Source organism: Microcaecilia unicolor, chromosome 1 (assembly GCF_901765095.1).
Source record: "Microcaecilia unicolor chromosome 1, aMicUni1.1, whole genome shotgun sequence".
Taxonomy (NCBI): Eukaryota; Metazoa; Chordata; class Amphibia; order Gymnophiona; family Siphonopidae; genus Microcaecilia; species Microcaecilia unicolor.
Genome location: NC_044031.1, coordinates 731,316,736 through 731,339,411, shown reverse-complemented (window position 1 = coordinate 731,339,411; position 22,676 = coordinate 731,316,736). Strand labels below are relative to the sequence as shown.

General features: G+C 45.4%; 1 protein-coding gene across 1 annotated transcript; it reads right to left on the bottom strand.

The window, feature by feature from the left end:
• Positions 1–702: 702 nt before the first annotated feature.
• On the bottom strand, positions 703–15,028 carry LOC115460662 (zinc transporter ZIP1-like). The gene is given in 4 exon segments (XM_030190428.1): positions 703–2,471; positions 2,473–2,558; positions 8,397–8,527; positions 14,605–15,028. Coding segments are annotated over 4 exon segments (909 nt in total). The 5' UTR covers positions 14,720–15,028; the 3' UTR covers positions 703–1,894.
• Positions 15,029–22,676: the final 7,648 nt, after the last annotated feature.

Sequence of the window (22,676 nt, the reverse complement as noted above, 5' to 3'; positions counted from 1 at the left end):
ACTCCATCATTAAAAATACAGGAAGGTTTTTGCCAAAGTGGAAACGCCACTCAAAACTTCATTTATATGTGTTAAATATTGAACTTAACTTTCATTGCTCAAAGAATATAATTGTTCAGGTCCTCCCAATGGTGCGGCGGTAACTAAATTGCAAAACGCGGGTCATCAGGGAACTTCACAGACCACAACAAAGTTTGCATTCCTTCACACCGAACACTCTTATGGATGGAAAATTCAGTGTGAAGGAACGCATGGAATTAAAACATATTGTGGTCCGTGAAGTTTCCTGATGCAGCGGTAAGTAAACTGCAAAACGCTGGTCACCGTCAGGAAGGCCTGAACATTTTGGTTTTTTGAGCACTGTAAGTTAAGTTCAATATTTAATATATATAAATGAAGTTTTGAGTAGAATTTGCTCTTTAAAATACAGCAAGGCTTATAGGGCTGATAGCATTTCTGCAGCTTTTCCTTCCAAATAGAAAGATAAAGGGGTTTTTTTCCACATTTTTTGTTCCTGTGACACCATGTTTAATGGAGTTTTATTTTGAATAATATCCTGCAACACAATTTTTGTGGGTAGTAGAAATGAGAATATTTGTATTTTGTGTTTAAACACATTATTAAAATTTAAGAATGTTTCATGTTCAAATAAGAAAAATCATTTTTATCTGAGCATTAAGTATTGCATTTACTCTCTTCATTAAGCCACGCTCCCCAACAATTATTTCTGGAATGAACATCAAATAAAGTATGCAGAATTACATGAAAAATGCTTTTAATATATTTAAACATAAATATATTAAAACTGAGGTATGTTCAGAAAATTTAAAACTGAGGTATGTTAAGAAAATTTAAAACCATACAATGAATAAAACAGAAGGTGGAGCCAGGCCTATGGCCTGGCCACAGTGGTGCAGCAGAAGCGTCCTGGGCTTGCGTTTCCTGTCTATCGGGGCTTGAACGTATTGTGGAGGAGCTGAACACAGGCTCTAGGCAGGAGGAAAAACAGAGCAGTGGACATGGGGTTCATGCTCTATTGGCCCACCCCCAGCTGCTTTCGGCCAGTGAGAATACCTAGATTACCTGCATCAAGCAAGCACCTTCAAAAACAAATTTGTACAAAAATGTGTACACTGTGAAGAGCAGAAAACGCAGATCGCCACTGGTTCACCTCAGCCACTTTTAAAAAGGTCAAAATGTTCTCCTTAACTGGCTCTTTAATTCGGGTTCCTTCATAATGATGTGTTTTCTGCAAGTTAACAGGTTGATCTGAGCTTCAGTAAGCGCTCTAGCAGAGACCCCTGTATCTGGCGATAGTGGGTCATTTTCTTTAAAGAGACTGCTAGATCATTTTTAAATGGACAGCATCCCTTTCTCCATGGCTTATATTTTCCTCCTCACCAAACCCCTTTCTCTTTAGCTCTCCAGAAATGCCAAACACTACAGGAAGTGCCACGCATTTCTTTTTCAGATTAAAGATAAGAATTCAGTGGGTTCCAGCAGCCTACTGACAGAAAAGCTCATTGGATGCCAGTATCCTTGAGCATGTCTGAGGCTGAGTTCAGAGAGGGCGGGCTGAAGGACACTGGCCACCTTTTTTGCTCTAGCAGAGATTTCACATGCTCAACACATGAGAGTTTACGAATCCAAAGAGTCGGCCATGGATTAATCTTACACTGAAAATGAAGAACAATTTCTTTAAATTAAAAATAAAAAAAAAAGTAGGGAAGCCTTTTTAGTTACGCTAAGATACTGGAGAGCTAATAAGACATTTCAGAGAGGAGGGATTATATGGGATATCGACCACTATGCAACTGAAAGTTTGCATTCCTCCTGTTTTTTTTCATCAATGGAAGTGTAACAGACCAGGAGTACACCAGGCTGAATGGACTGTTCACTGTAAAAACTGCAATATAGCCATTGCCGAGAACCCCAGCAATACAAAGAGGACTTTAGGCAAACGCCACTTAGGAGAGTTTAATTCATGTGGCAAAATCTCCAGGAAGGTGATGTACACAAAAGTGCCCGCTGCAATCCCTTCCAGAACACTCTGAATCATGCCGTTCCACTCACTCTGGTTCTGCATCACAGCAATGCCCAGCCCAACCCCCAAGGGAGACATGACGGCAAAGGTGACTATGGACAGCACAAACCACTGCGTCTGCACACCACTCTCAATCAGCAGGAGGGACAAACTAAAGGCAATAATGCTCTTGTGTATGATGATTGCGGTGGAAATCTTCAGCACCTCAGAATTGGTTTCCTGCAGTCCAATCGCCAGCCCCTCGAAGACGGAGTGTAGGGAGAGCGAGAAGATCAGGACGAAGGAGCGGAAAGCCGAATGGGCCTGAAAATCCACGTGAAAGTGATGCTTCATACCTTCTACATCTTGCTCATTGATGTGACTGTGGGAGTGGCGACGAGTGCGTCCATTTGTCACAAGGAGTGGGGCGACTTCCTCTGGCCTTTTTTTTGCTGCAGTCCAAGATGATGTGTTCAACAATTAAAACCAGAAGGAACCCGGCAGCCAGGATGAATTCAGCAAGTGGAAAGTCAACCTAAAATAAATTAAATGTAACACCTCCATCAACTACATGATATATGTTACTTGGGTGTGTGTGGGGGGGGGGGGAGTACGATTGAACCTTTTTAATATAGTCAAGTGATGGAGAACAGTATTTCAGCTTTGTCTAATCAGGGGTCCTTTTACTAAGGTGCGCCGAAAAATGGCCTGCGCTGGTATAGACGTGTGAGTTGGAGACGCGCAGGTCCGTTTTTCAGCGCACCTGCAAAAAAGGCCTTTTTTTTTTCTGTTTTGGCCGAAAATGGACATGTGGCAAAATAAAAATTGGTGCGCGTCCATTTTGGGTGACCTTACCGCCACCCATTGACCTTGCGGTAAAGTCTCACGTGTTAACCAGGTGGTAGTGGTCTACGCGCGTACAATGCCAATTACCGCCAGGTCCCAGAAAATTTCCAGTGTGCTTCGTGGATGCACATAAAAAATGAAATTACCGCCCAGGCCATGCGGTAGCCAGACTGTAGTTCAAAATTGGCACGCAAAGAACATGTGCACGCAGCTAAAAAGGCCCCTTAGTGAGCCACCTTTCCTTTGCACCCCCCCCCCCCCCCACACCAATAGTCCATTTCTATGTGCAAAAGATTATGCATGATCCCCTACAATAACAAGGTGGTAAAGGTGAAATTTATTTTGTCCATTGCAAATTTAGGGGCCCTTTTACAAAGATGCACCAAAAAGTGACCTGAGGTAGTTGTGGGTAAGGGAAATGGGACTGCACGTGCAGGACGTCAGACTCACAGAAACAGAAGCCTGCGCAGCCTTCTACATGGAATGTTGCTAGTGGAATAGCAACATTCCATGTAGAATCTCAAATAGTAGCAACATTCCATGTAGAATCTCCAATAGTAGCAACAGAATCTCAACATTCCATTTAGAATCTCAAATAGGGAAAGGGAAATGGGACTTGATATACGGCCTGAGTTTTTTTGCAACTACATTCAAAGCAGTTTACATATATTCAGGTACTTATTTTGTACCAGGGGCAATGGAGGGTTAAGTGACTTACCCAGAGTCACAAGGAGCTGCAGTGGGAATTGAACTCAGTTCCCCAGGATCATGGTCCACTGCACTAACCACTAGGCTACTCCTCCACTCCACGCACATGTATTGGACATGCGCTGGACCATTTTTCTACTGCATCTAGAAAAAATGGGGGGACCCAGGAAAAGGACGTGCAGCACAATTAAAACCACTGCACATCTATTTATGGCCTGAAACCTTAACGCCACCATTGACTTAATGGCAAGGGCTCAAGTATTACCCATGTGGTACCATCCAGCGCATGCCAACTGCCGATTACCACTGGGAACGCCCCCCACGGTAGAAAATTATTTTCTACTGCGGGTTTTCAGCATGCGCCAAACTCGGAATTACCGACAGGCGAATGTGCTAGCTGGGCGGTAATGCTGATTTGACGCACACTGCATGCGCGTAGGCCCTTACACACCTTTGTAAAAGGACCCCTAAGGTGACCACAGCCCCATCATGGTGAACCAAGACACTTTTACAGTAGTTTGCCATTGCTTTCCTTAGTCTACAGCAACTAGCTGTCCATGTTGGATTCCCCATTCTAGGAACAGCCAGGCTCAACCCTGTGTAGCTTCCACAATCTTCCAGAACAGTATTGGAGACAATTACCAAGATCAAAGCAAATAATCTCATTATTCTATTTAGCCGTTTTCAAGACCAAACTCAAAACCCACCTCTTTACCACTGCTTTTGACTCCTAACTCACTTGCCCTGTCCCTTATCCTCACCTCTTTATTCCCTTACCCTTAATTGTTCTGTCTGTTTACCTGTCTTATCTAGATTGTAAGCTCTTTGAGCAGGGACTGTCTTTTGTGTATGGTGTACAGTACTGCGTATGCCTTTTAGCACTATAGAAATGATAAGTAGTAGTACTCTCAGTTGTTAGCAACCATCGGCCTTATACTTAAGGTGAGCCATGCTGAGGCAGACCAAGGACCATTGGGGATGGGAGCTTTCTGTGGTTACAATCAAAGCAGTTTACGTATTATATACAGGTACTTATTTTGTACCTGGGGAAATGGAGGGTTAGGTGATTTTTCCAGAGTCACAAGTTGTTGTAGTGGTAACTGAACTCAGTTTCCCCAGGTTCTCAGACCGCTGCACTGTTAGACTACTCCTCCATAGCACGGTGTCTCTGATACTGATGACAAGTACCCAGCAGATCCCTAAAGTGGATCATTTTCTCAAAACTCATTTCCAGGGATAATTGATAGTTATCTTAGTAGACTGTGAGGTGTATTTTCAAAGCACTTAGACTTACAAAGTTCCATAGTAACCTATGGAACTTTGTAAGTCTAAGTGCTTTGAAAATGAGCCTCTGTGATATCAGTATTGTTGATTCAGCAAAAAACTATGATGTTGTTGGACATGAGACCATGTGTGAACATCTGAAGAAAGGATCCGTAAGATCTCAAAAGCTGAAGAATAGGCTGATCCTCCACACACCGCAAAGGACACCAAGGTCCTCTCAAGGACTATCACTAACCACACCCTCTTCAAAAGACACCTGGAGTACTATGTTCAGTTTTGGAGGCCGTATCTTGCTAAGGATGTAAAAAGAATTGAAGTGGTGCAAAGAAAAGCTACAAAAATGGTATGGGATTTGCGTTACAAGACGTATGAGGAGAGACTTGCTGACCTGAACATCTATACCCTGGAGGAAAGGAGAAACAGGGGTGACATGATACAGACGTTCACATATTTGAAAGAAATTAATCCGCATACGAACCTTTTAAGGAGACGGGAAGGTGGTAGAACTAGAGGACATGAATTGAGGTTGAAGGGGGGCAGACTCAGGACTAATGTCAGGAAGTATTTTTTCACGGAGAGGGTGGTGGATATGTGGAATGCCCTCCCGCGCGAGGTGGTGGAGATGAAAACGGTAATGGAATTCAAACATGCATGGGATAAACACAAAAGAATCCTGTTCAGAAGGAATGGATCCGCAGAAGCTTAGCGGAGATTGGGTGGCAGAGCTGGTGGTGGGAGGCGGGGCTAGTGGTTGGGAGGAGGGGCTAGTGCTGGGCAGACTTCTATGGTCTGTGCCCTGAAAATGGCAGATACAAATCAAGGTCAGGTATACACATAAAGTAGCACATATGAGTTTATCTTGTTGGGCAGACTGTATGGACCGTGCAGGTCTTTCTCTGCTGTCATCTACTATGTTACTATGCGCCCTCCCTGCCCATTTTCAAGTCCTTACTCAAGGCCCATCTCTTCTCCCTTGCTTTTGGTGCCTAACCACCTTCCCATTCCTGATACCTACACTGACTACATAGTTTTTACCTTTAGATTGTAAGCTCTCTTGAGCAGGGACTGTCCATCCCCATGTTTAAACTTGTACAGCGCTGCGTAACCCTGGCAGCGCTATAGAAATGCTAAGTAGTAGTAGTAGTATGTTACTATTACACGATGAGATACCTGCAAGCGAGCCTTCTCTGGAGTAGCCCCACACTCTGGAATGCACTGCCTGAAGGGCTCCGCTTAACACAAGACTACCTCTACTTCAGGAAGCAGGTGAAAGCTTGGCTCATCAACCAGGCCGTTAATGGAAGAAGTAACTAACTTGTTAGCCTCACTCACACACATAAGGAGTGACTCGGGCTGCATATACTGCAGCAGGACATGTTTATCCACTCCTGCCCTAGCTGAGATAATATTTAACCATCTCTCTGACCTCATGTCACCTTACTTTCTAACTCTTCCTACTTTCTTATCTATCCATATGTTACATCTTTGCTTTACCCTTTACGATCAATTATAATGTTCTATTATGTATTCGGTTGACATTGTAAGTAGTATACTATGCCATACTTTGTATTGTTATTTGAATATTTTTTTACTGCTGTAACTGCCTATTGCTCATGTTTAATCTATTCTTTCTGTACACCGCCTTGAGTGAATTCCTTCAAAAAGGCAATAAATAAATCCTAAAAAAATAAATAAATATCCATCATCATCATTTGTGCTAGTCAAATAACAGAAATCACAGCCTACAAAGACTGGGACAACAGAATTACTTTTAGAAATGAAGGCTATGGACTTCAAATATGCTTCTTGCTATTATGTGAGTTTCATCTTAGTAGCAATCTTCACTGCTGCTCTAATTTAAAAAGATCACGAACATGCAAATTACAGTTTTAAGCCCAGATCACCAAAAGGATTCAATTGCTTGCTAGAACATTTATACAAGGTTCTGCTAGAAACATGGACTAAAAACATACTGCTTCAAGCTATGGTAATCATTTTAAAGTGCCTAAGACCACAAGGGAGTATAACTTAAAAATATATACAGAAATATTTTTTCTTTAAAAAAAAATTCTTTTAGGGTGACTGTGAAGAAACAGTGGGTTTCTGAGCCTGAAAACTGTGGGGTCCTTTTACTAAGGTGCGCTGAAAAAATGGCCTGCGGTAGTGTAGGCGCGTGTTTTGGGTGCGCGCAGATCCATTTTTCAGTGCGCCTGCAAAATACGCCTTTTTTAAAAATTTTGCCAAAAATGGACGTGCGGCAAAATAAAAAAAAATTGGAGTGTGCCCATTTTGGGTCTGAGACTTTACCGCCAGCCACTGACTTAGCGGTAAGGTCTCACGCATTAACCGGGTGGTAATGACCTATGCGCGTCAAATGACACTTGGCGCACATAGCGGAAGCGCGCCAGAAAATAAAAAATATTTTTTGGACGCATGTATTGGACACACGCCAAAAATGAAATTACTGCAACAGCCACGCAGGAGCCGGGCAGTAACTCCAAACTGGCGTGCGTTGGGCACGCGTAGACACTTATGCGGCTTAGTAAAAGGGCCCCTGTATTAATTATTTTATGAAGTATATTTCTCCTAATTGGCCAGCAGATGGTGCTTGTTTTGAGACTTTCTCTCTTCCAGTTTCAGAATATGGAAAGGCAATCTGAGTGCCATTATTGGGCAGCTACTTTCAAAATTGATGCCCTGGGCTCTGATTGACCCTGGATTTCAAATCTAGCCTGAAGGTACTGGATTTTCCCCAGTCTCAGCCAGGGAGTGGAGAGAGAAAGATCTCTTTACTGAGAGACGCTGGTAGCAAAGAAAGGCTGCACTACTACACAATCAGGCTTGTCTACCCTTTACAATGGCTTTGATCTTTACCCAATTTAATCACAAAGATAGGTCTTTCTGAAAATTTAGCTCCTTCTCAGTGGCAAGGCTCTTCCATCTAGAACAGTCATTCTCAACTCTCTCTTGGAAGCACATGTAGTTAGCTGGGTTTTCAAGATTTCCATAATGAATATGCATGACATAGTTTTGCATATGTAAGAACCCACTGTATGCAACCGATCTCATGCATATTTATTGTGTGAATCCTGAAAACCTAGCTGGCTAAGTCTGCCTCCAGGACAGGGTTGAGAAGCAGTGGCGTACCAAGGGGGGGGGGGGGGGCGGTGGGGGCGGTCCGCCCCGGGTGCACGCCGCTGGGGGGGTGCCGCGCGCCTGTTGGCTCTTCGTTTTCATGCTCCCTTTGCCCCGGAACAGGTTACTTCCTGTTCCGGGGCAGAGGGAGCAAGAAAACGAAGAGCCGGCAGGCGCGCGGCACCTCCCCCCCCAGCGGCTTGCACCCGGGAGGGGCGTCGCGCTGTTCCAGGGGGGGGCGCTGCACCCGGGGGGGGCGGGGCACATTGGCGATCCGCCCCGGGTGTCAGCCCCCCTAGGAACGCCACTGTTGAGAAGCCCTGATCTAAGAGACCTGTCAGTTTCCACTGAGGTCCTTCCCCATCCTCGCTGTGAAGATTTTTGTAGAGATATGCCTCACCTTTATTTGCCGTCTCTGCAGTTCCTCACTTATGTCAGACAAGAAATCGGGAATGACATCTAGTAGGCAGGCAGCAAGGAACACCCCCCCAGCAATGCAGCTGATGAGACTCACCCACATCCGATGGGCTTCTGCTCCAGGGATGATAACAAAAAGAGAAATGAGACACCTCGATTATTTTTATTCTATTCTGTTTATATCCAACCCCTCCCTCTTGTATTTACAATGCTTGCACAGCGTAAAAATGCATTAGCATTAATAGTTTATATGATACAACTGTATTCCTATCCCTTACTCTAAGGAATAAGACAAAATTAAAATAAATATGAATATAACAAAATCAGATTATAACTACAGAGGAGAAAAATATCAATAAAACAATCCAATCCTTTACATCATAATACATATGATCTAACCCAGTGGTTCCCAAACTGGGGGGGGTCAGGACCCCAAATGGGAACACATCATCAGTGGATGGGATCACAGAAACAGGTCCACTGCCCCCCTTGCACATATTTCCAGTAGTACCAATTAGCATGGGCCCTGCAAGACAGTGAACGTTCACAAGCCCCTCTTCCTTCCTCAGCAGATTTCCTGTCAAAATAGAAACCCATGCAGAATATTGGGGACTGTGAGCACATACTGATACACAGGCCCTGCATTACCAGTTGCCACTGCAGCCACCACTCAGGACCGGTGTTTGGGGGGGGGGGGGAGTTCAAACAGGGCACTTGCCCTGGCCCTCCCTGCCAGAAGGGGGCCCCAAACCTACACAAAATTGAAGAAACACAGCTTGTAGGCAGGTTTTGGGGTCTCCTTGCAAACTTACATAAGTACATAAGTACATAAGTAGTGCCATACTGGGAAAGACCAAAGGTCCATCTAGCCCAGCATCCTGTCACCGACAGTGGCCAATCCAGGTCAAGGGCACCTGGCACGCTCCCCAAACGTAAAAACATTCCAGACAAGTTATACCTAAAAATGCGGAATTTTTCCAAGTCCATTTAATAGCGGTCTATGGACTTGTCCTTTAGGAATCTATCTAACCCCTTTTTAAACTCCGTCAAGCTAACCGCCCGTACCAACTTCTGCCATTTGGAGTCTGAGACCTTACCGCAAGCCATTGACCTAGCAGTAAGGTCTCACACGGTAACCGGGTGGTGATGGTCTATGCGTGTCAGAAAATGAAAAATAATTTTCAGACCTGCATAGCGGACACGCGCCAACATTGAACTTACCGCAAGGGCCACGCAGTAACTGGGCGGTAACTCCAATTTGGCGCCGCTTAATAAAAGGGCCCCTAAATATTCTATACTGGTTACATATCCTATAATGTTTATTGTAAGCCACATTGAACTCAAACCTTTTTGGATAATGTGGGACATAAATGTCAGAAATAAATAAATATGATCCTTAAGTGCCAAGAAACACAGCCTGAGACCAAGAAAAAGTGACAGAAAGTATTGTCCATCGTTTTGGGTGCCAAAAAGAATTTCCAAACAGACCTGGGTAGGTTGCCTATATATACGTTATATCTTATGAATGCCACAGCTCTCTTTGACACAATGCAAGTTGAGAGACCGAGACCACACTCCATGCCTTGGCTTAAGGGTAATGGGATTTGATATACCACCTTTCTGTGGAACAATCAAAGTGGTTTACATTTATGATATACAGTTACTTAGGAGTAAAGTTCATTGTCATAGTATGCCCAAAACTACATAAGTACATAGGTATTACCATACTGGGACAGACCAAAGGTCCATCAAGCCCAGCATCCTGTTTCCAACAGTGGCCAATCCAGGTCACAAATACCTGGCAAGATCACAAAAAAGTACATTTTATGCTGCTTATCCCAGAAATAAGCAGTGGATTTTCTCCAAGTCCATTTTAATAATGGTCTATGGACTTTTCCTTTAGGAAGTCGGCCAAACCTTTTTTAAAACCCCGCTAAGCTAATCGCCTTTACCACATTCTCTGGCAATGAATTCCAGAATTTAATTACATGTTGAGTGAAGAAAAAATTTTTCTGATTCGTTTTAAATTTACTATTTTGTAGCTTCATTCCATGCCCCCCAGTCCTTGTATTTTTGGAAAGAGTAAACAAACGATTCACGTCTATCCGTTCCATTCCACTCATTATTTTACAGACCTCTATCACATCTCCCCTCTGCCGTCTTTTCTCCAAGCTGAAGAATCTTAGTTGCTTCAGCCTTTCCTCATAGAAGGTGTAACCCTGTGCTGCTAATGTTGCCACCATTCCTGTTGCTGCTTTCATGGTTTAGATGTGGGGAGAGGAGGGGATGAATGGGTGGGGAGGGCAGTGTGAACAGATGAAAAACAGAATAAAGTAAAATAGTGTGAATTTGTTTCAGCTTTAAAGCTTATTTTTGAAATAATTTCTGTTTGCTGAATGTGTTAACTTTTGATTTGTTTTATTTCTATTCATATCCTCAAAGGTAAGCCACGTTGAAGTCAAACTTGTTTGGGATAATATGGGATATAAATGTCACAAATAAAATAAAATGTAATAAAATAAAATAAAGGTATGCACTTCCTCCATACTCTTAATTTCACACATAAAATATAGGATATAGGAAATTGTAAGTCTATGGAGATATAAATCAGGAAAAGGGAATTTAATCACTAAGGACTCAAATACAAATCAACTTATGCATCCAGCTTCTCCTACACAAGCACACAACTGTGGAACGCGCTACCAAAAGCCGTGAAGACAACGTATGACCACTTAAACTTCCGGAAATTACTAAAAACCAACCTGTTCAAAAAGGCATACCCTACTGATCCAACATAAATGCCCGAACCCTGCAACACAAGGAAACCAAAGCTTGTAATGTTCACTACCAGGGGCGTATCTGAGGTTCGGCGGTAGGGGGAGCAGGGGCTAGAGTGAGGGGGCACATTATAACCCCCCGGCCGCCGTCCCCCCCACCACCGTCAACCCTCCCCCCCTACCGCCGTTAACCCTCCCCCGCCTACTGCCAACCCTTTCCCCGCCTACCGCCGTCACCTACTCCCGAGGTCCGCTCCTGCCGGTTTTTTAAAATATTACTTCAGCTGGCGGGGGACCCCCAACCCCCGCCAGCCCAGCCAAGGTCTTCTTTAACTTCTTCATCCTCGTGCTGTTAAAGCTGCATGATGCATCCTTCCAGTTGGATGGAGTTTGACGTCGCAGCACGTTGTACGTGCAGGACTTCAACGTGCTGCAACGTCAAACTCCGTCCAACTGGAAGGATGCATCATGCAGCTTTAACAGCACGAGGATGAAGAAGTCAAAGAAGACCTCGGCTGGGCTGGCAGGGGTTGGGGTCCCCTGCCAGCTGAAGTAATATTTAACAAAAACGGCAGGAGCGGACCTCGGGGGTAGGTGACGGCGGTAGGCGGGGAAAGGGTTGGCGGTAGGTGGGGGAGGGTTAACAGCGGTAGGGGGGTCCAGGGCGAAATCTGCGGGGGCCCAGGCCCCTGTGGCCCCACGCAGATACGCCCCTGTTCACTACCTAACTCCTCCTCTCTAGGACTCTCTAATGTGTCTGTAACACATGAACCTTATTTGATCACAACATCATTTTGTTACTGTTTCTATACCGGAGCTGGCGAAAGCCCTTACGGTACTATGTAAGCCACATTGAACCTGCAAATAGGTGGGAAAATGTGGGATACAAATGTAACAAATCTACTATAATAAAACTCACCCTCAACGTTCTGAGGACACTGACGTCAGTGAAGCCAAGCCCTGACTTCCTTCAAAAAGGTTTGAAGGTTCGTGGTGGTGAAGCCACCAAAATCGCTCCGGGCCCCACCCTTGAGGGCGGAGCAATGGCAGAACAACGAACAGGTTGGCAGGGAGGGAGGCAGGGAGGCGGAGGGGGGGGGGTGGGACATCGCTCCGGGCTTCGCCTTCACGTCAAACATCATGAAGTTGGGGGCGAAGCAATGGCAGAACAACGAAAGGGTTGGCCAGGGAGGGAGGGAGGGGGTGTTGGCGACGAAAACCTTGCTAGCGCCCGTTTCATTTGCTCTGAAACGGGCCTCTTTTACTAGTAAATAAATAAGTACAAGGGAGATTTTGTGTCATTATAGAAAAAGTAAGTTACATTTTTACACTGTTGTTGATAGACATAAGCATAGTAGGATGGTGGAGACAAAAGTTGAAGAGGAGCTGTTCCACAGAGCGACAACAGAGCTGCCACTCACCCAGTATGGGTTATGGGATGTGTTATGGGTGAAATCAGGGATTATAACTACCACACTGAAGTACACATCTGGGTTTCTACTGCAATGGGAAATATATGTAGGGAGAGGTGATATAAGGAAGATTTGAGAGAAGGTGGTGGGAGAGGGTCAGCTTTTACCTCCCCCCTTCCATTTTTTAAAGGGGGGAACATGGATTTGATATATTGCCTTTTTGGGGTACAACCTTAACCAAACCAGTTTATTTATTTATTTTTTAAATATATGCAGGTATTTTCTCTGTCCCTAGTGGGTTGACAAGCCAAGTTTTTGTACCCGGGGTAATAGAGGGTTAAGTGACTTGCCCAGGATCACAAGGAGCCACAGTGGGAATTGAACCTAGTTCCCCATGATCTCAGCTTATTGCACTAACCATTAGGCTACTCCTCCACTCAGATATTTCTTCATTTTATGGATTTATTGCCCAGTAAGCAACAGGACATGCTCCTAGCAATTTACATTTAAAAAGCCATACATAATCTAGACAACTTTCACATCTAGCCCCCTTCCCCCCCCCCCCCCCCACACACACACTGAACTAACCACTAGGAGTAGCCTAGTGGTTAGTGCAGTGGACTTTGATCCTGGGGAACTGAGTCTGATTCTCACTGCAGCTCCTTGTGACTCTAGGCAAGTCACTTAACCCTCCATTGTCCCTGGTACAAATAAATACCTGTATATACTAGGTAAACCGCTTTGAATGTAGTTGCAAAAAGCACAGAAAGGCAGTATATCAAGTCCCATTCCCTTTCCCATACTAGAGAGGGGGTGGGACTTGTGAGCACAATGCCATGTGCTGGCTAAATCTAGGGTGTGAGCACAATACCACATGCTGGCTAAAGTCTCCAAACTAACTATCATCTGTTTACACTGCAACCCCAGGACCATTCATTTCACAAGGTAGCTGGGGAGGCAGATAGACATCAGAACTCTGCAGCAAGTAGAAAGGGAGACAGACTTCAGAGCACTGCACAGGGGGAATTGAAGGGCCACATGCAGGGAAAATGCATCAGATTTAGTGGGATGTGAGGGCAGCTAGCACAGTATTATAACCAGTGACTAGGGGCACAAAAAATTGTCATTACTCTGAACTGTTTTCTCATCAAGTTGTTGCTGCTGCTACACCCCTTCTTCATTCTTCATGGTGTCACTTTTTCAGTCAGTTAATGGGATGATATAAACCTTGCACTCACCCAACACCGGTATTCTGATCGACAGCACATGGCTGTATGGAATGTAGCAGTGGTCTTCTTTGAGCCAAAGATGACACTACAGGGAAGGGAACATTAGCCCTCCAAATCTAGTCAAGAAAAATGTATTGAACTAATAATAAAAAAAGCTTTACGCATCATTTTTATTTGTATTTGATAACCTTTATTTATGTGCAGACAGGGGTGTGCTGGTAAATTTTTAACAACAGGCTCTTTCTTCGAACGTAGCCAGCTCTGCAGTTGGAAGGGCCAGGGATGGCGGGGGGGGGGGGGGGGGGGGAGCAACCCTTGCCTCTCTCTCCTCCCTCCCTTCGTGCGGGCACACTAGGCATACCTTTGTTGGCAGCCAATAAATGGACTGCCACCATCCACTCCCAACCTTGCTCTGAGCAGCAGGCTGAAACTTCTCACACATCAGGCTGGAGAGGTCCCAGCCTGCTGCTCAGAGCTGGAAACAAGGAGCGGGGAGCAGCAGCAGTCTATTTACTTGGCTGGTAGGGCTCAGCATCCCCACCAGCAAAGTAAAAGAGAATTCAGCAGGTAACAACCGGCTCCCAAAATTCTTAAAAACTTAACAAGCCTGTGAGAGCCTGCTCCAGCACACCACTGTGTGCAGAGCATATGATCCCATTAATCCGGAATTAGTGGTATACTGGTTGGGAGCTATGCAGCACCACACCATGCATTGGCACATCAGACACAAGACACAGTTCAAAAAAATAATCTAAAGAAAGCCAGAGATTTACCTGTTCCAACAGAGGACTGAAACCATTTCACCTTAGATGGTCCTATCCCAAAAAGAAGAGTCAGAAGAAGCAATCCGCACATGCATCCTACTTTGACCTGCAGTAAGTATTCCATTCGGTTTACTCAGAGCACAGAACGCAATTTAGAATTCTTCCCAGCAGATTTAGGCACAGACAAACACAAAACCTCTGACCTCCTCCTCCTCCTGTATATAATGGAATACTTCCCAGCAGGAAAGCAGACCTCCGACACAGATCCCCTTGCTGCTTTCTTCACTGCACCCCTGCTCTGGACAACAGGAATAAACATATGAAATGGAAACGGGTGATCATGCCAGACTGCTAAAACCTTTTACAATTAGCAAAAGCCACCCACAAGTTCTCCTCTGGCTTGTATGATGAAATTGATGTTTCTGGACCTTAAATTAGATTATGATTACCGGGAACCATACAGAGATTTTGTTTGCTTTCATCACAACCAAAACCCACCCACTCCTGCCCAGTACCCACCTCTCCGTTGCGATTGGCTAGTTGGGTACAGCAGGGCGGGACAGAGGGTGAGAGCTCTGTTCTGTAAAACCAGGAGGTTTTCATCCAACCTCCTTGCTTGGGAGAAAGGGAACGCGCAGATTGGGATGTAGGCGTGGCTAGGCCAAAGTAGACGAGGAAGGATGTATGAGTTCAATTCAAGCAGCTTTATTTGTTCAATTGGGTGTACACTGTGTTGTGAAGGGAAAAAGAATTCCAGGGTTCTGATTCTGAATTTGTTTAGTATTGCCTCTGCTTAGATTATGTGTGGCAGGATGCAGTATTAATGCTATTACTCGTAGGTGTCAGTTCTGTGGGTGTTTGAGCACCCCTCCCCCCTATATTGAGCAAACTCTATTACTTAAGGAAGCATTTACTGCTGAGCAGAGCACCCCTAATTATTTTGAAAAGTTGGCTCCTCTGTAATGTTACTTTTTTAGTGTTATACAGGTTTTTCTTGCTTATTGTAGAAAGTGTTTTTTAATCTCTGATATCTTTGCATTTAAACAGCACAGGAGGAAAATGATAATCGTTTATCCATTTACTAGACCGTCACTATTACAAAAGTAAATCAGAACGGTTTACAATATAAAATAACATTAAAATAATAAATAAACATACTTTGAAATTCATTTGTGATATGAAAGCACTACAAAAAGACAACACACGTACAGATTTCACAGACTACGATTGTAAAAACATTAGTAAAAACACAAAAACTAATACAAGTTTTTTTTAACTTAATTTATCCTTTATTTCTGTTTTAAATATTTGTTTCAACTGACTCTCGAAAAAGATATGTTTTTAAACCTCTACGAAAATGAATATAAGAATCTTCAAGCCTAAGTTCTTTAGGAAGACAGTTCCAAAGAGACGGTGCTAGAAAGAAGAATGCCGATGTCTGTTTCTCCATTGTTGATCTGGAAACAGAATCTAGGGGGTTTGGGTTTCAAGTTTTGTCTGGGCTTGTCCAGATACATGTAATTTGTGTTCACTTGCTCTGGTCTGTTTTTCCTGCATGGCTGAGATGAGGTAGTATACTGCTGTAGAGAGGAATTTCATGTGACTATGAGTCAAACTGAGAGTGTGGGCAAGGACTGTGATCTTTGACACCCTGACCCTACCTTTCTCAACACTTTTGTCTGGCACTCCTCTCCTGCAGTTGCCGATCCTTTACACTTTCCTTTACTCAGTCTACAGCTTCTCTTTATCTCTGCTCTTTCTTCTTTCCATAGGGACCTCGGACTTATCACGTGAATATAGAGTTTCTCCACAGTAAAAGTTATACCAAGTATTATACCATGTTTAAATTATCAGCCTTCTGCTGAACAGTTAGACCAGCATCAGTGACAGCATGCTGGAGGGGTAGAAACATCACACAATCTATGGGGCTTGCTCTTCATTTTATGTTTCCTGATTACAAAGGAAGCGTGACCAGCCCAGAAATGACTAATGGGTTGTGTACGCCTTCCAGCAGAACTCTGATTCTGACGTGAGCCTATAATGCTGGTGTCGTGCCCAGTGTTTTCTTCTTGCCTTTTGTTTCTACTTCTTTCTAATTATCTTGGTTCAGGGTAGCTGAGGCCCTCCCCTCTTCTGCCCCCCAGGCCCCCTGCCCCTCAGGTGCCCCCTGTAGTCCTTCTTTGGACTTTGTGTGCCTCACTTCTTCGAGGGAAGGGTGTTTGAGTGCTGAGGGGAGACAGCCACTTCTTTCTTTCTCCTCAGACAAAAAAAAAAAGAGAGTTTGGAAAAAAAAAAGCCAAACGATGGGGTCTCTGACTTAGTTTTGCTGGTTGCTGCCGGTTCTGGTAGCTTACCAGCTTGGAGTGGCTGTGTCTTCGTGCGCTCTGTTCTGCTTGGGGGGGGGGGGGGGCCGTGAGTGAAAATTTGAAGTGCTGCACAGTTTGGGTGTCAGCAGCTGGCATTTGCAAATATTGCATGGCCCAGATGATCAAAAGCAAGCGCTAGTGGCTGTTAGCACCATACTAGCGCCAGCGTTTGCTACTGCGTACCGCCCCATGATTAGAGCCCTCGAGCGGGTGAAATAACGTGCTTGAGGGCTCTTTGCGCAAGTAGCATGCAAATGCATGCTAAACAGGGCATTAGGTATTCCTCCCCAATGATCAGTGGCCAGCGTGCCAAAATTTGGGTCACTGGCCGCAGCAAACCCTACGCCACCTCCGAGCTGGCGTTAGGGTTTTCCAATCATTGGGGAGGAATGGTGAGCCCTGTCCAGCATGCTGGCAGGCCCCCGTTCCCCCCCAAATCAAACTTGCCAACAGGGGGCTGAAGGTCCAGCAGACCTCCGGTCCCCCCCCCCCAACGATCCCACCCTCCCCAGGTTCAGGGAGGCCTGGAGATCAGGTGGGTCTCCAGCCCCCCCAACCCCCAGAAAATGTCAAGTGGCCGCTGGCCAAACCCTCTCCCATCCTCCCACCCAGCGAGCGACGGGAGGGGGGGTGGGCTGGAGGTCTGGTGGACCTCCAGCCTACCCCAACTCCCCCCCCCCCCCAGCGTTGTCCGACCGATCCCTGGTGGTCCAGTGTGAGGATACGTAGTAGTAGTAGTAGTAGTAGTAGTAGTAAGGACAACCCCCCTCCCGGCCCCCCTACCTTTAGTTGGAGGAGGGACGCAGCTTACCTCCCTCCTCTTCCTTCTGTTGACGCCGCCGCAAAATGGCGGTGCCCAGCCCCGCCCACTGCATCCTGGGATGCACTGGGCGGAGCTACAGACCATGTAAGGGACAAGCAGCCAACACAAGATCATGAGGGCCAGAGAGGTATGTTCATATCAAGAAATACCCAGCAGAACTAGAGCAGCTGCATTTTGGGCCAGTTGTGATGCTGTAATGGTAAGAAGTGGAAGGCCAGTAAAACAGAGCATAATCAAAATAAGGAAAAAAGTAGGCCTGTATAACAACACAGAAGTCAGAATTGATTATGTAAACACAAAGCTGGTATAGCATATACAACTTTAAAAAAATGTTCACTACACAACTTTCTTTATAGGCTTTACCCAATTCATTGGATCCTACTACTACTACTTAACATTTCTAGAACGCTACTAGGGTTACGCAGCGCTGTACAATTTAACAAAGAGAGACAGTCCCTGCTCAAAGAGCTTACAATCTAATAGACAAGTGAACGGTCGGTCCGATAGGGGCAGTCAAATTGGGGCAGTCTGGATTCACTGAACGGTAAGGGTTAGGTGCCGAACGCAGCATTGAAGAGGTGGGCTTTAAGCAAAGACTTGAAGACGGGCAGGGAGGGGGCTTGGCGTAAGGGTTCAGGAAGGTTGTTCCACGCATAGGGTGAGGCGAGGCAGAATGAGCGGAGCCTGGAGTTGGTGGTGGTGACTCATAAGTATATAAATACCTCTGCTCTCCGGGTTTTTGTACATTGGTTACGTCTCGTTTAGATTATTGTAATTCTTTATTGATAGGATATCAGGTGCTGGAACTTCGATGTCTTCAATTGGTGTAGAATTTGGCAATTTGCTTTATTACCAGTGCTGGTAATCGTACCCGTTATTGTACAGAGCATTGGCTTCCCATTTCTTCTTGGCTTACTGATAAAATACTTCTTTTGATTTTTAAGGTACGAATGGCCAGGATTTCTGATTATCATGCACAATATTTGACTTCTTATTTACCCAACCGTCCTCTTAGATTATCCCAACATAATCTATTGTTAGTTCCTGCTCGTACGTTTATGTGCTTGGAAACTTTCACAGACAATTTTTTGGCATTGTAGGACCCCAGCTTTGAAATGCACTTCCTTTGTCTCTTGGTCTAGAATTGGATAAATTTAGAACAGGCTTGAAAATTCATTTGTTTACAACAGCCTTTCCAGATTGATTTTTATATTTAGCCCTGACCTTATCAGTGCATGACCTATTCTGCTACTCTGCTTTTTGTTTATTTGTTTAATTGGTTATTTGTTTATCTGTTTATTTTGTATTTATTGTCTGTTTTGCTATTAGTTCTTGGCTTGTTGTTTTGTCTTTCCTATCAATTGTGTAGTTCCTTTCTTGAATAATAAACTTGAAACTTAAAGCATTTGATTAAGTACCATTCCTAAATATTTCAGTTCAGATTTCACTGATAGCTCAATGTTATTTAATTTCACCAATCACAAGTCACTTGCTTCTTTGAATGCTGTCACTAAAACTTCTGTTTGTGTGTTTTTTTTAAATCTATCAGAAGACCTTGAACATCTAACCAGTAAAACCTAGCCTGAAAACATGACTCAATCAATGTGCTGTCAAAACCCTTGCTAGCAAAAAAAAGGAACACAGAGCATAATATCATATACATATAGATGAAAATTCACCGTGAACACTCTAAATATGTCACATAAAGGTCGTAAATAAATATTAAACAGCAGAGATAAGCAAGCACCCTGGGGAACCTAACAAAGGTTGGTTACTATAACTTGTTACGTCCTACAGCCAGAAGAATAAGAACAGGAGCGCAGCAGAGGAGCACATACCTATGTTTTTTGGGGGAGGCAGGGGGGAAGAAGGGGGTATGCAGTTCAGATTGGTGGGGGGAAGGGTGAACTATCTCCCCCTCCCCCTCTCTTCTCCCTTCATCTTCCCTCAGATTTGCATCTATTAGCTTCTCCCTTCACCCCTCTGCACGTGCACGCACACACACACTCACACTTTCTCTGTCTCTGTCTCTCTATTATTCACACCCTAGCACCTCTTCCCACTACTGGCTTAAATCTTCCCACTTTTTCAGTTGTAGCTGCAGCAGGGTGATACAATATCATCTTCCAGTCTATCCCAGGCTTTGCAATTTAGCCAAAAGGTGAGAGACCATGTCTTGCTTTAGATCCTGATGGCATCTGTGCATTGGGAAGGCCACGGGCCAGGGTGCCGGCAGCCACGGATAGCATGGCACCATGCCCCCAGCCCCACCTCCCATGACATGTGTGGCTTCCAGTTATCGTGGGAGACGCATCATCAGGTGTGACAGGGAAAGAGGGGCCAACAGGAGGGAGCGCTCGCTTTATTAGGCAGCGACCGCAAGGCACGCTCCCTCTCTCTTACAAGGCGCAGGCAGCATGCGGCATATAAGGTGGCCAGGGACACGCCAGTTTTAAAAGACTGCCTGTCTCGCAGTTTTAGGCTGCTCGGGAACAACAACCCTGACAATAGTGCTGACCAGCACCGGGTAAGAGCGCCGTTGCCGAGGCTGTCTAGCATGTAAAAATAAAAGAAAATCTGCTCCAGGAGACAGCGCTGCATGCCGGGGTTTGGTGCGGGGCTGGGTCCAGGGACTTTTTCACCCAAGCTGGTACCACATGCGGGAGGCCCCTTGGGACTTGCATCTTGGCATATTCTTCTTGTTGGAAGCCCGGTTGCGCCATCTGCTGACGGCTCATTCTGGGATCTCATCCAGCAGCCCAGGACCCCTGTCCCTATGCACCCCTTCCGCTGAACATGGTTTAAAAACAAAAGTGGTGCCATCACGAAGCACAGCGTCTGGGAGAGAGTTGGCAGCCTGGGGGCATTTAGCGGTTTGCTCTTGCACAAGACTGTTAGTTCCTCAGGTTGGCAAGCATCATGGACACCGCGAGAACTCTACATGTGACCACAATGCTCCCCCGGTCCATACAGCCTACTGGACATGTGAAAGCTCTGCAAGAGGCTCAGATCCAATATCTACAGCCGGAAGGACAAAGAGATGATGGAACAAGAGAAAATTAAGCTGGCCAGCAAGCTGAAGTCCACTGGAAAACACGCCAAAGGATCCATGACCAGAGAGGCCAACAAGAGGAAAAGTGCAGCAAAACCCGCTGCCTGTGGTGCCAGCCCGGACATTGAACACGAAACCACAACTTCCAATGGGGATGGATAACTGCTCAAGAACACCAGGCGGAAGTTAAAACGGGAAAAGAATAATGACCAGCATGGCTGCCGTGGGTTCAACCTTTTGGCTTCCTGAAGGTATAGGAGATTCTTGTGATCTGTGATTACCGTGATGGGGTGCAGGGCCCCTTCCAGGAGGTAGCACCATTCTTGAAAGGCCAATTTAAGGGCCAACAGTTCCCGGTCTCCGATGGTATAATTTTGTTCAGCTGGAGAAAATTTTTTAGAAAAGAAAAAACAGGGGTGACGTTTGCCAGACTCCGAGGCTTGAGAAAGAAGAGCCCCTGCCCCAAGGGAAGAGGCATCAACCTCCATAACGAACGGTCTTTTGACATCAGGACTTCGAAGTACAGGGGCGGACAGAAAGGCTCGTTTAAGGGTGGTGAAGGCATCTTGGGCTTCCGGTGTCCAGTTCTTCACGTCTGCCCCCTTCCTGGTCAGCGTGGTGAGAGGGGCAGTGATAATGGAATACCGATGGATGAACTGCCGATAGTAGTTAGCAAAGCCCCAAAATCGTTGCAAGCCCCGGAGACCCTGGGGCATGGGCCAATCTCAGATAGCTCGGAGTTTAGTGGGGTCCATTTGGAGGCCATTCGAGGAGACAATATATCCCAAGAATGGGATAGACCGTTGATGAAACGAACAGTTCTCTAGCTTGGCGAATAGGCGGTGGCTCCGGAGGCGCTGAAGGACCATACGCACATGATGGACATGGTCCTTAACAGAAGTAGAGAAAACCAGGATGTCATCCAAGTAAACTATGACCGAGGAGTACAGAAGATCTTGTAAAATAAAATTGATGAATTCCTGAAACACCGCAGGTGTGTTGCAAAGGCCAAACAGCATAACTACTCAAAATGTCCCTCATGGGTATTAAAAGCAGTCTTCCATTCGTCCCCATGGCGAATTTGGACTAGGTTGTATGCCCCTCGGAGATCCAACTTGGTGAAGATAGATGCCCCTTGCAGACGATCAAAAAGTTCTGGAATGATGGGAAGCGGATACCGATTTTTGATGGTTATTTCGTTCAGACCTCGGTAATCAATGCAGAGTCGCAAGGAACCATCTTTCTTGGAAACAAAAAAGAACCCTGCCCCCACTGGGGATGAAGAGGGTCTGATGAAGCCCTTAAGGAGGTTTTCTTGAATATATTCCCACATGGTATTAGATTCCTTCCAAGAAAGTGTGTAGAGCCGGCCCCAAGGGGGCATTTTGCCTGGGAGTAGCTCAATGGGGCAGTCAAAAGGGCAATGTGGAGGAAAGGAGTCCACCTCCTGCGCATTAAAGACGTCTTGGTAATCACAGTATTCCTTGGGGAGAGAAGCATCACACGGGCACAGGACCCCCGGGGAGGCAGCAACAGTCCTCGGGGATGGCACCACTGGTGTGAGACATGTAGCAAAACTTTGAGAACCCCAACTGCAGATATCACCTGTAGTCAGTTGATACTTGGTGCATGTTGTCGTAACCAGGGTAGGCCCAAAATAACGGGATGAATGGCCCAGGGAAGCACCAGAAATTGAATCTCCTCCTTATGTAAAATTCCAACTTGCATCTGCAAGGGCTGGGCAACGTGAGTGATGGAGTAGGGAAGAGTTAAACCTTGAATGGAGGTCACTTGTAGCGTAGGTTTGCAAGGAATTGAAGGAGCTCCTAGTTGGTTCAGG